This window comes from Lentinula edodes (genome assembly GCF_021015755.1).
Source record: "Lentinula edodes strain Le(Bin) 0899 ss11 chromosome Unknown C8R40scaffold_4, whole genome shotgun sequence".
Classification (NCBI taxonomy): domain Eukaryota; kingdom Fungi; phylum Basidiomycota; class Agaricomycetes; order Agaricales; family Omphalotaceae; genus Lentinula; species Lentinula edodes.
Genome location: NW_025764310.1, coordinates 255319 through 269049, shown reverse-complemented (window position 1 = coordinate 269049; position 13731 = coordinate 255319). Strand labels below are relative to the sequence as shown.

The window sequence follows — 13731 nt, the reverse complement described above, 5'->3', positions numbered from 1 at the left end:
ACGTAGAAGATGTTGAAATTGACTCTGGAGCAATCAATTCAATTATATCTTCTTCAATATCAATCGGATTAATTTCTTTTCTCTTTCTTTTCGGATCGAGATTAGATTTCTTCAAATTCCTCGGCAAAGATGTAAGTCTTCCTCGAGATATAGATGATCCTGTTCCTCTAGAAACAGAACTTCCACGCGATTCTTCTGTCGGTATTTGAGAAGAGGATGGACGACTGGATTCGTTCGTAGGATTTAATAGGGATGTTCGAGCTGATGTGCCGAACGTAGATCTCCCAAATACAACTCCTGCTTTACGATATTCTTCCGGTGTCAATACTCCTGCTTTCTCCGAATTCTTCGAAGTACGCGGTTTTCCTGATGAACTAATGTTGACAGTTCACAGAAATGGTATCACAAAGATCAACACACTTCTACCAAATAATCGAATATAATCCAAACAAACGTTCGATTTAATTTATCAAGCTAATTGTAGCTTCAAAACCACCCCTCGCGGTGGGCTCCAGATAACGAGCTTGCCTCGTTTTTGTGTGAAAGAGAAAGGAAGGAATCTAATGGGCACTCCAACCAACCAATCTAATACACAATATGCGAGTTCACTGCTATCAAATTTATTTAATAGCAAGGGGTAGCGTTGGCAAAGGTTCCGCAAAGCTTTGAGAGCTAAGTACGAAGCTTCGATCAATCAATTTGAATCGTTCTAAGGATTCGATGTATTCCTTTGATCAAGGTAGATTCAGCACGATTTGTGCTTTGGTTTGTATTGATTTGGGTATATCAAGAATTGGGGGTTTGAATCAAAGTAAATTAAAACCGAAACACACAGACCCCTACGGAGGGCTAGAACTATGTGCTGGCACAACCACACAGCGTGATTTGCCCTTAAGACCAACGACTGATCCTAAGTTCGAAGAATACCCAACAACTGGATATACTTCTCGCAGTCACAAGGAGCAGAACACAACGTTCCTATACTCACAAGTGCCGGGCCCGAATGGCTGCTAGCGAAGAGGTTTCAGTCTGGCGGGAGTGTGTCTTTCCTTTTTACGGATTAGCACTGCAACGTCGTCCCAAAATCACTTTCATTCCAGATACATCGGATCGCTATTTATACATACAGAATATAGAGGCGCATAGTACAATCAATTTAATACAATAAACGTTCGGAACCGCAAGGAAACTTCTACACTCAGTCAGATACCATTTAATTTGAATCTACATGTCCTTATTTGGTCCATATTGGTTCCAAGATTCTAGTATACCTCCAAACATAGGTAGGTACTTCAATATTCATTTAATTTAATTGTTTTTAGAGAATGACTCGAATGGTGTTCAACTGTCATTGCGGTTCAACGCTTACTTCGATCGTTTGTCATCTCGTCCGGAGGCAAATCAGCTCTCCTCGATTCTAATCCTATCAATCTGATTCATCTGGATTAAACTAATTGCTTCTCTCTTTCAACAGACACCCATTGTGCCTATACTCTATCAAGGGAGTTACGCATAGTATTCATTTAATTGCATTCTTCAATGTTTTCTACGTCAGGTCTCTTTGACATCCATTTGATATGTCTTCGGAGCCTCGCAGTACTTCGATCGTTCTTCTAGTCATTTTCCTTAACCATGCAACTTGATTGGTCTATTAGACTAAATCGCAGTCTTTTAGATTAATGCCTGATCTTGTTCTAGAAGGAGTATTTGATAATTCCTGAGTTCTAGAAAGTCATTTCGAGTCAATCCTCGGTTCATGGTCACTTGAGTAAGTTCTTCCAAACTCCTGCCAGTGTAAGGTCCAATAAGAATACCCTTGGTATGTCATACGTGAATGGTCATCCTTCGGATGTAGTCCGAGTCTGGTATAATCCTGCTTGACAAACAGGTAGACTGCTATCCGTAGGTAGTATCGGGGATGGGTAAACTGACCAACTTGTGGTAGTATGGGTATATGGTCCCTTCAACTTATTAGACTGATTCAGTATCGACTTTGACTGTCAATCTGGGTCTCAATTACAGTCCTCTTGATACAAATCTATACGTGAAAATGTCACAATTCACAGCATAGACGTCTAGCCAAAATTTAGGCGTGTCAACGCTACAACATAAACTCCTCATACCAAAACCTACCCTAAGACCTATTCTGACCCAGGTCTTACAGTGTCATGGGAGGTACAGTGAGTTGTCAAGGGGGTTGAGGTGAGGAAGGGGACTTGTGGGGGAGGTCCGGGGAAGGTCCCACAATGAAGGGTGTAAACTGAGGTGTGGGGGGAGGTTCTCCGAGGTTGGGTAGAATAGGGAAAGTAGGTCAGGGCATGACATGACCCCACTGTCAATCCTTTGCGCCCTTGAGAAGGACCTTTTGCATCGTCATTGGAAGTCATCTGATGAGCACATGGGGTTTCAAGAATTTTTTTGTTAAAGTTCCTTCAGGTCCTTTCTTCACCACTTACAATTGTCATTTTATGAGTCAAAACTCCGTTCTATGGTGCCATCATCTTCCCCTAAAGCTTCTTCATCCGGATTATCTCGCCCCATCCACCCTCGCTTGTCATCTAGGCACTTGGTTGCTTCCTCTTCTGAGGGGGAGGTCGAGCAAGATCAGCTTGCTTTCACCATTGGATCTCCTTCCCGGCCCCAGCTACAGTTATTTGAGAATGTTTTCAATACAGGGAAGTTACTTGCTTTGTATTGTCGCAATGACCCTCTGTGGTCTACCCTTGCCGAGGTTGCTCTCCCTTGTTCCAATTGTGTCAAGCACCTGGAGATGTGCAAAGTCCCTGTAGGTTCTCCACATTGCAGCTTCTGCACTGCAAAGAAGACTTGTAGTCTTGGGAAGCTCCTCTGTCATTGTTACTTTGCTCATTGCTGTAGCCAAGACCTAGCATGCAGTTGACACTTTCTGGAGCTACACAGTTCCCCTGCTCAACATGTGTCATGGACTATCCCTCAGGAGGTTTGGTGTCGTTACGATGTCCTCCTCCACCAGCATACTTTTGGAGTTGACCATACTTGATGAACAGGATGCTCAGACTGTGGACTGGCAGGAGTTGGAGCATTTTCAATGGACTCAGGAGCAAAAAGCTGTCCTGGCTGCAAAACGTAAGCGTGCTCGTGTATCCCCTTCTCAGATACTAACTGGTAGACCAATTTCCAAAACAGGAAATACTGCGGAATTATTCAGGTAGGCGCCCCTAGTAATGGGAGGTGGTCCCAGGGGAGGTTCATCACCAATAGTTCCACAGCTGAGGAGTTGGCAAGCTACGGAGCCAATCTCCTTCACTAGACGTACCCCTGTGGAAGTTCCGGGAGGGGACCCTCATGACAGACAAGCAGCCCTGATACCTGCCACCCTGAGTATGGACAGACAACGGATTCAGGAATGGGGGGCTTGCGTCCAAAGAGCAGAACAAGGAGGTCCAAACTTTCCTGATAGAGCACCTCCCCCCACCAGTTGAATTACTTGAGAGATCAGGAAAGACCTCTGAGCCAGGGAGGGCAGGATCAACAGGGACAGATAGGAAGGAGCGGAGGAGGAGCTCCTCCTCCTCCTCCTCCTCCACTGCCACCCTCAGGAGGGCCAGACAATAATGATTCTGACGGTTCCAACAAAGGGGAACACACCCAGTTGGGCAGGAACGGTGGTAGGTTGATTGAGGATAGGGGGGAGCTGTTAAGATCATGTACACCCTGTAACCGTGGCAGAGGCCACAAGGTGTCTAAGGGCAGAAGGTCGAATGGGACAGTAGTGAAGTTATCAACAACACCGCCGTTACGCCACTAGTCCCCGTAGATCAAGAGTATAGAAGAGAGGAGCCAGGAGCAGCCAAGTCGGAGCGGCGGTATCGCCGGTGATGAGAAGCGGACCAAAGAACTTGTAAGTCCTAAGGTTAGAGTAGAGAGAACTTCAAGGCAATGAGCCTGAAGACTCAGAGGAGAACTAAGTCAATAATTAAACTGAGAAACTACAGTAGCGTACAGGCAGTATTTATATCTACGGACCGGCACATCAGTGTGGAGCGCCAGACTAACTACTAGGAGCTATATGAGTAGTACCTGCAGGGTAGAGTACAAGACAATAAGGAGAGACTAGAATGAAAGGGTATGTGTAGCGAGAAAGAACAATAAGGAAGAGATTACTAAATGGTAGATCTCGGAATACTGAGCAGCGAAATGGGGCACTGAGGCATGGACTTGACAGGAGCTTCCCACCGGTGGAGTAGGGTCTCTCGGGAGTCGCTATCTTGTCTAGCATCTTATCTATATCTATGTTGTTCATTGTTTGTTAGCATCGGTACAGTAGGTAGCGAGTAGGTAGAGGAGGAGACAACAACAGAACGACGAGTTCTCAGACATTAGCATCTTGCGATAGCGACCAGTCCACCGGGGCTCCTGAAGTACCTCCAACCCACTACAATCCTGACCAACCCTGGTCTTACAATCCCAGGCAAGGGTGGCATTGGAAGGTAGCTCCTAGACCCTCTCACAAAAGATGGAGTACATGGGAGAGCAATGAGGAGAAGAGCTGAATCACTATCGAGTTGAAACTCAATGTAGGGAAGATTGAGAGTTTCGCAGGTAACAATTGTTCTGCATGGAAGACATGGGTCCTCAGCCTAGAAAGGATGTTTGGGGTACATCCTACCATCTATGCTCGAGAGAAGGACAAATGCGCCTCAGCAGCCAGTCACCTCACTGGAGCAGTGCTCTCCCACTTCGATACATTGAACTGACAATGGCTGAGAGGGGAGCATACCTGTCTTGAGGACTGGACAGAAATGGGAGTTTGGGTCCACATTCAGACCCATCAATGAAGCGGATGAGGCAAGGAGGAGGTTGGATTGGATAAAGCAGATGCCTGAAGAGAGCTTCACAAATTTTTTCATTCATTTCAATGAATACACTCCATTAACAGGATTCAATGATGAGGCCTTGGTGACATACCTCAAGAAAGGGGTAGCTCCCTGGCTGCCTCTACAGGTTGTAACTGGGAGGGAAGAACCTTGATTGTACGATGAGTGGACCTGAGTGTTTGTCAAACATTCTTCAAATGGGGCAGAAGTCTTTCATGTCCTGTGGAGCTTGTACTCACCTGCTGCACCATTTTGGAATGTTTTTTAAACATGTTCAGACCATGTCTGAAGTTTTCAACGCTTACTTGGGAGGTGTCCACACGCAAACTGGCTGCACCAAGCTTATGGTGGAGCAAGTACCTAAAGGCAGCATCCCTCATGATTGACTCGTCCATCCTGGATATCAAAGGCATTGGGTGGATATTTCTAGATCTCCCTCACTGTCATCATTGAAAATCACCTGTGTCAAAGATGCATGGCCAGCTGACAGGCAAAGAAGGATGTTGATGGGAGAGGTAGTACTGGACATAATTCGTAGCTCAAAGGAGCTTTCAGACCTCACTATTGAGGGCTACTTTCTGTTGTCACTGCTCTGCTATTCATTGCCTGGTCCTCTCAACCATAGAACTTTGTGCAAAATGTGGATAAGAATGCAGGGGTGATAGGTTTGGACATGACTTGGAGTCAGATCATCTCGGGTTTCAGAGACTACTTTGTAATGTTTCCTGCAGTTGAAACTCTGGCATTTAAAGTACGGGGGCTGAGGGACACTAGAGAGGATATTAACTCAGTGTTGGGGATGTATTGTAAGACCTGGGTCAAAATAGGTCTTAGGGTAGGTTTTGGTATGTGGAGGTTTATGTTGTAGCGTGCTAGGAGCAGGCTGGAGCTCGAAGGGAGCTACGAGAACCGCGACCGAGGACGGGAATGACCTAGTAGTGGTTGGAACGACGAGATGGTGACCCTTGAGGGGTTCCTAGGAGGTCCAGGGAGGTCCCTAAGGCGTAGGGAGGTTCGGGACGAGTGCGGGACCGTAAGATATTGCGTAGTAGGAGTTGTACTCGCTAGAACGTCAATATAGAGTCGAGTAGGTAGTTTATGCAACGGGGTCTCGAGGGTGTAAGCTTCCGAGAAGGGATATGCCAGGGAGGGTAGGTCCCTGGGGACTAGGTTGGAGGATGGTCGTCCTCGAGTGTGGGAGGTGGTAACGGAGAAGCAATACGTAGTTCGACGTGAGGGGTAGCTTCGACGTTACCTAGATCGAGGTCCCGAAGCTTACGAAGTAGCTAGGGAGCTCTGGGAGGTTTGGGGAAGAGTAGCTCACCAAGCGGGTAGGCGTTGGGGAGCTTTAGTAATGTTCGAGGGAGCTCGGGGACTCACTCGGAAGGCTTAGACTTGAAGTAAAAGCGTATATTCGATCGTACAGACGATCAGAGAGACAATAGACAGAAGTAGAGAGAAACAGAGGTAGAGAAACAGAGAGTAAAGAGAAATCCGTATGGTTAGCAGGTACAAAGGGACAGGGACTGGACCTATGCAAAAGGGTGTGTGTTCAAAATATACCAAGCTGGGGCTTCAGGACATTGCGGCGTTACTTAAATAGGTACGGGAAGTGAACAAGGGAACATCTGGAGGCATGAGGTAGCTAATCGGAGGGAAGGAGGTAATCGAGATTAATACTTAAAGGGGTTATCGGCTAGAGGGTTCTCGTACGCGTGTCGGGGTGAAGGACGTTTGGGTAGCTGCGTCAGAAATACTTGGGGAGGTGTCTGGTGGTACTTGGGGAGGTGCAGAGGACATACGGGAGGTGGGTAGGACGTATGGTAACGTGCGGTGGGTACTGGGACTGGTCTGGTTGTAGCCAGGGCATGACATTACCCCCCCTTGTAACCCCTTCGCACCCTCGCGATGGGTAGGCGCGTTTTTTCTGGGCAGTCACCTGACATTCACGTGGTACCCGAAAATTTTCATGTTGAAGTCCGTCAGATCCTTGCTTCTCCCTTTCTTCCACCGCCTCAGTTCTTACGAGTCAAACTCTTCTAACTGCGATGTCTCCTATCCCTACTCGACCTCTTTCACGCACACCATCTCCCTTGTTACCCACCCTCACCGCTTTGGGAAAGGTACCTTCCCCGGCTCCTGAATCCGATGGGGAGGTGGAGTTGGATCAGCTGGCATTTACCATCGAGTCGCCATCTCGTCCCCAACTCCAGTTATTCGAGACAGTGTTCAACACTGGCAAGCCATTATCGGGTTATTGTCAGGATGACCCTTTGTGGCCTCTTCTTGCGGAGGTAGCTTCTCCTTGTTCCAACTGTGTCAAGTCCCCGGGCAAATGTAAGGTTCTGCCGAACTCCCCTCGCTGTACCAACTGCTCTGCGAAAAAGACTTGTAGTCTGGGAAAGGTCCTTCGGTATCGGTATTTTGCTCGTCGGTGCAGTCAAGACATTGCATACAGCCGTAGGTTTTTGGAGCTCCACGGGACTCCCACACATCAATCGACATGGGGTATTCCTTTGAGTACCTGGCGCCAATACGATGCTGCCCTTCAAGCTCGTACCTCCTCGACCTCCATCCTCCTAGAACTCAACATGCTTGACGAGAAGGATACCGCTGAGACTGACCATCAAGAATTACAGAAGTTCCTCGCTTTGCAACAGGGTGAGGCAGTCATCGCGGCGAATCGTAAGCGCGATCGTTCCCCTTCGCCTGTGGCTGGTCCTTCCAGCAAAAAGGTTCGGTCGGACGGTTCCAAAAAGCGTTCTCGTCGTAGGGTCCCTGTAGAGGGGGCAGCTCAGGAGTCTCCCCGTCGCGTTCGACTGGTGGTTCCTCCAGGTCGTTCGATGGGAGCCTCCACTTCCACTCCTGCTCTCCCTCGTGCCCTTCCCTCCTCCATGGAGGTATCTGTCAGGGACGAATCCGTGCAGGGTCCCAGTAGTTTGGTTCAGTTGGCAGCTGCTGCCGAGGCCCAGTCCGGTGTGGCTCAGCGGTTTGTTTCCCCTTCCCCTGTTACATCGCCTATAAAAGGTACTGGATCCGACTCCCTTCCTTCCAACATGCCGCCCACTTCGCGTTCGTTATTAGTACCCCGCACCCTCATCGCTCATCCCTATCGCGCTGAGAACCAGCGTCTTCTTGCTCGGGTTCGATCACTAGAGTCCCAGCTTGCCGATTCTCAGCGGGAGAATTCTTCTCTGACCACTGCCCTTCGGGATACCTCCCACGCCCTCGATGCTCGTCAACGGGAGGTCGAACAGCTTCGGTCCTCCAGCCATGAGGTCCTTCAGCATGAAGTCGAGTATCGCAGTGTGCTGGACCAGTTCCATGCCATGGATAGGGCTTTATCGGTGTTTCCTGGTCAGGTAAGTCGTGATTTAACTGGTATTCACCTCCTTTTTAAATTGACTTCCCCCTTGTAGACTGTTGTTCAGCGTCTCCAAGCATTGGAGGAGGAGCTCCGCGTGGTGAAAAGGGACCGCGATGTCGCGGTGGAGGAGCTCTCCACTGCTTCTCATAAGGCTTCTGAGTTGAAGACAGCCCTACTGCAGCAACAGGGTCTGGTAGACGAAACCAATGCTTTGGCGACCCGTCAGCGTCGTCGCTTGGAGGAGGTCCAGGAGGAGGTCCATCGTACTCAAGATCGTGCCGCCTTCGTGGAGCAGATGATCAAGGAGTATCCAGACGAGGGTTTCTACGAGGTGGTTCTACCTCCTCTTTCTCAGCTGGAGGAGGACCTTCGTCGCGTCGCCACCTATGCACACCGCCTTTATCGTTCCGATCCCGCCACTGTCCTCCATCATCACAGTCGTTATATCGGTGCCATCATTGAGGCGGTCGTCGCCTTTCTCCGACGTGGTCTGGCCTCCGACGACCCCGACGTCGTTGCCCACAACTTCCAACTTGCTCTGGATTACATGCAAACAGCCCAGGGTATTCACGGGGATCTCTATATGCGGTCTATCAGCAGCATTCAGTGGTTTTTTAACAACGCGGTGGATGAGGACGAGGGTCTCCATCGCCTGGTGCTAGAGCACTCCCGGTTTGACAACGATGGTCCTATTCTGACCGCGGCTCAGCATGCTGGTTTTGCAGCCCCTCCCGAGGGTTCACTGGAGCCACCCCTCCATCGTCGGATGTTGGCGCTATCGACCGCCTTCCCTCATCGTGATGGTTCTGGAAGGTGGGACGATATTGTCCCCGCCATTCCTAGTCTTGACCAGTCGATGGTCGTATGGGAGCAGTTAATGCTGGAGTACCTTCACCACATAACTGATACCCCCATGTCCCTGCCAGTGCCATCGGGCGAGCCTCCCGCGGCTGTAGGTGAACGTGTTTCTTCTCCCCCCGCTTCCTCTCATGTTCCTCTGTTCCTCCCTGAACAGGCCTCTCCGACCTCCCCTTCTCCCCCTCCTCCTTCTCCCAGTCTTCCTCCCCTCTTTGGTTCAGTGGCTGATCTCGCCATTGATCTTACTGGGGGTGACGACGAATTGTACGAGCCGGAGGAATCGCGTCGTGCTCGGGTCTCTGAGGCGGATGGGATGGATGCTGTCCCAAAGGAGGAACCGTTGTAGTACTTCGTTGTTATTTCTTGTAATAGATCCTTGTTGCTAAATCGTTTTTTTTTTTTTTTTTGTAATTGTTTTGACCTTCTTCGTTAATTAAAGGGAACCTTCTTTATACTGTGTGAAAAATCAATAAGAGTGAAATCGTCGTGCATTCAGGTCTCGTAAGCCCTCCAATGCAAGTTGTCGTAGATAGTCGTAAACATGGGCTTGTCGTCCCCGTCGTGTCTTCATTGTCCTCGTTCCCCCCTCTACTCCCTTCTACCTTCCCGGTCCTCCTCCTCATCTTCCCGTGCTTCCTGTTCCAACGAAGCCCATTGCAGACGCGATGGATGGCGTTTCCTCGGGTGGTGTTTGTGCCAGCTACGTAGGAGTTCGATCGAGCCCACCATACCTTCCCATCCTACCCAAGAGTTGAACTCGTCATTATACCCCTCCCATTTTACGAGGTATTCCACTTCCTCCGGTTGTCCCTTCTTGGGTTTGGAGTCAAGGATGTCCTCGACAAAATGCTCCGTCTCCCCTTTTATGAAGATTGGGGGAGGCGGGGAGGTCTGGCGTTTGAATTTGTCGTGGAAGTGAGGTTTCAGCCTGTCGACATGGAACACATTGTGAATCTTGTGGAGGTCCCCAGGGAGGTCCAGTCGGTAGGCATGACTTCCTACTTTCGACAAGATTGTATAGGGACCTGTCCACTTGTGGTCTAGCTTCTTCATAGGTCGTCTAGTCCTGACGTTCTCCATATTTAGCCAGACTTGATCACCCTCCTTCCAGTCCGGGGCCTCCTGGCGTTTTTGGTTCGCGTACTTCGCATAGGCCTTGTTAGCTACCCCGATTCGTTCCTGGAGGTACGCATGTAGCTCCTTGAGGTTGGACGCTGTAAGACCTGGGTCAAAATAGGTCTTAGGGTAGGTTTTGGTATGTGGGGGTTTATGTTGTAGCGTGCTAGGAGCAGGCTGGAGCTCGAAGGGAGCTACGAGAACCGCGACCGAGGACGGGAAGGACCTAGTAGTGGTTGGAACGACGAGATGGTGACCCTTGAGGGGTTCCTAGGAGGTCCAGGGAGGTCCCTAATGCGTAGGGAGGTTCGGGACGAGTGCGGGACCGTAAGATATTGCGTAGTAGGAGTTGTACTCGCTAGAACGTCAATATAGAGTCGAGTAGGTAGTTTATGCAACGGGGTCTCGAGGGTGTAAGCTCCCGAGAAGGGATATGCCAGGGAGGGTAGGTCCCTGGGGACTAGGTTGGAGGATGGTCGTCCTCGAGTGTGGGAGGTGGTAACGGAGAAGCAATACGTAGTTCGACGTGAGGGGTAGCTTCGACGTTACCTAGATCGAGGTCCCGAAGCTTACGAAGTAGCTAGGGAGCTCTGGGAGGTTTGGGGAAGAGTAGCTCACCAAGCGGGTAGGCGTTGGGGAGCTTTAGTAATGTTCGAGGGAGCTCGGGGACTCACTCGGAAGGCTTAGACTTGAAGTAAAAGCGTATATTCGATCGTACAGACGATCAGAGAGACAATAGACAGAAGTAGAGAGAAACAGAGGTAGAGAAACAGAGAGTAAAGAGAAATCCGTATGGTTAGCAGGTACAAAGGGACAGGGACTGGACCTATGCAAAAGGGTGTGTGTTCAAAATATACCAAGCTAGGGACGTTTATGTTACAGAGGATACTTATATAGGTGGGCTGAATAGTAACGGGACATTGTAATAAACGAGCATCTAATGGGGTTGGCGTGAAGTGCGGAACCCATGAGGCTAAATTGATAGGGGATTGTCCGGCGGCGTACGCGAATCGCGGAGCTGCCGCTTCAGATGGAGGTTAGCGTTGGTGGGGAGGTTAGTTAGGGTTCCGTGGTTCATGGAGGTTTGTGGGAGGTTATTTGGGAGGTGTAAGGGAGCTGATACGCTGTTCTGGGATGTCTAGGAGAGTGACTAGGGGAGCTTTTGGGGCAGGGCATGACAGCACCACTTCCTTGAAGCAGAGAGGCGGCGCCGCGTTAGCAATGGGGAGGAAGGGCCCCCAAGAGGCAAACTGTGTTTTGCATACGATGTCGGTTGCACCAACAGCAAGACTGTACACCGCAGCCCGCTTGCACCTCTTGCAAAATATATGGGCTATCTTCCTGCTGTTGGGACCATGCACGGGTATGCTCACGAGCGTGCTTGCCAGCTCAACTTCCTTCTCCTCTACCAGACTGGCGCCGGCTTGGAAGACGGTGAGACTTGCGAGCAGTACTTCTCGAAGTCAAATGCATTGGCTCCTGCCATTCGGCATGCGAGTGTCTTCCACCGCCGACAAATGATTACTGAATACGCTTATCATACCGACAACTTTGAAACATACGGCAATCTCAGCAAATTCCTTCGAAACCACTACAAGCAAGCCCTCGATATCCTAGGAACTGCCGAATCCCTCAAAACACGGATGCGTAATGCTGGTATTGACGACGCACGTATTATCTTCAAATGGTTGGAGGAGGAGGCAGCGTATCTTCAGAACCTATCGAAAGAACCGCTAGCGGAAACACTCCAAATGGAGTACTATGGGAAGCTTGTCACCCTTAAGGAGTGTCAAGCCGTTCTTAAAGAAGCAAGACACGCTTGGCTCTCATATAGACCAGGGGAACGGGATCAAACTGCAGCTCTGGAGCGGACTCAACGTCACGCCCAGGAAAATGAGCGGAAAATTTTGGCTGACGTACATGCATTGGAGTCAAAGCTGGACATACGGGTTCGATGGACAGAGGGATTCAAAGAGTGGGATGAAGCTGGGGCATTGGTAATAGGCGCTAAATATCGGCGAGCCCTTGATAAACTGGAGGGGCTGCTGGTATCTGTGAGGCCCCGGCACAGGAGGCCTGCTCTGGTCTTACCCAGACTGGGCCTAAGCGAACGCAGTAGCTGCCTAGGCCGTATGAGGAGGTATGGGATGGTGCCGATACTGGTGAGGGGAGCCTAACCAGGGGTAGTTGTGGAGCTTGGGTAGAACTAATAGAGGGTCCTGGAGGTGTAGAACGTAACGCGTAACCACTGCTTCGATGTGGAGGGGAGGTGTAGCCGATACGAGTGGGAAGCTGTGGGGAGCTTAGGGAGCAATGAAGCGGAGTTGGGAACCTAATGGGAGGTTCCAAAGGATGAAGGACGAATTGTAGAGCCTCGACGTAGATGGTGAGTCGAAGTAGAGGCGTAGACAATACGAGGATTGACAGAAAGAGGCCAGAGATGGGGAACAGAGAGGAGAAACAGAGTTGAGGTGAGACAGAGATAAAGGAAACAGATAATGAGGAAATATATGACTGTTGAGACGTGTCAGGCCCTGTTAGCAAGTACTAGTAGACTGTACTAAAGGGACCAAGCCAGGTAGGAAGAGTTTCCAGGTAAGATTTGACAATAACACGCTGGGGAGCTCCGAGGGGAGTCCCCAGCCTATATACTGTACATGAGGCTGTCAGGTACATATGTCATGTGGCTACTGGAGTGACAGGTAATATGTACAGTAAAGATCGTAAGGATGGTGCATAGAATATCGGAAACATGTATAAGTGATGAACCGGAGCTCTGGAAAGGAAAGGGAAAGGTCCGGAGAAGCAAGGCATGACAGTACCCCCCCCTCTAAAACCTGAGCCCGCGAAGGTAGAAAATGGTCACAAAGTTTAAATAAATCATGGAGATAAAGTTGAAGGTACCATAGGAAAGGTTTTGGTGTGAGGGGGACAGTGACAGGAGGATAGCTCAGAATGCAGGCATTGACCTAAACACCAGATAGGGCATTGGAAAGAGGTTCAGAAGCACTTCCTGACGCCCCCAGAACATCCCAAATGCAAGCAAAAGTGAAGGAGTGGTGGTACCTGCCCTTCTCATAGTACTGGCTGACAATGAGGAGGACACCACTCCTGAACAAAGGAGCTCCATGGGGCGATCAAGGGGGCATTGAGAAGGTAGAGAGCAGAGCTTCCAGACAGTCCAAGAATATCCCCAATGCGAGCAGAGCTGAAGGAGTTATTATACCTCCTCTCCTCATGGTACTGACTGACAGTGAGGGGGTGTCACTCTCGAACGAAAGAGTTCTATGGAGCAGCTAGGGAGGCATTAGAAAGCTGCGGAATAGGGCTTCCAAATGGTCCAAACACGTCCTGGACACGAGGAGAACTGAAGGAGTTATGGCACCTCCTCCCCTTGTAGTACTGGCTGACAGTGAGGGGATCATTCCTCTGGGACAGGGGATCTCCATAGAGCGATCAAGGCAGCGTTGGGAAGCTATAGAGTAGAGCTTCCCAACGCCCTCAGCATGTCCCAAATGTGAGGAGAATCGAAGA

General features: G+C 49.7%; 1 protein-coding gene across 1 annotated transcript; it reads left to right on the top strand.

Moving 5' to 3' along the window:
* Positions 1 to 11706: 11706 nt before the first annotated feature.
* Positions 11707 to 12293, top strand: C8R40DRAFT_1085597 (uncharacterized protein). The gene is made up of 2 exons (XM_046227322.1): positions 11707 to 12059; positions 12118 to 12293. Exons 1-2 carry the CDS (start codon positions 11715 to 11717, stop codon positions 12196 to 12198), a joined length of 426 nt encoding a protein of 141 aa, XP_046090321.1. The 5' UTR covers positions 11707 to 11714; the 3' UTR covers positions 12199 to 12293.
* Positions 12294 to 13731: the final 1438 nt, after the last annotated feature.

What these genes read in the sequence shown, in the direction of transcription:
- C8R40DRAFT_1085597 (XM_046227322.1), top strand. Translation starts at nt 11,715, where the DNA reads ATGATTACTGAATACGCTTATCATACCGACAACTTTGAAACATACGGC. An exon ending in AACGGGATCAAACTGCAGCT is followed by an intron (nt 12,060 to 12,117) that starts CTGGAGCGGACT and finishes TGGCTGACGTAC; the next exon opens with ATGCATTGGAGTCAAAGCTG.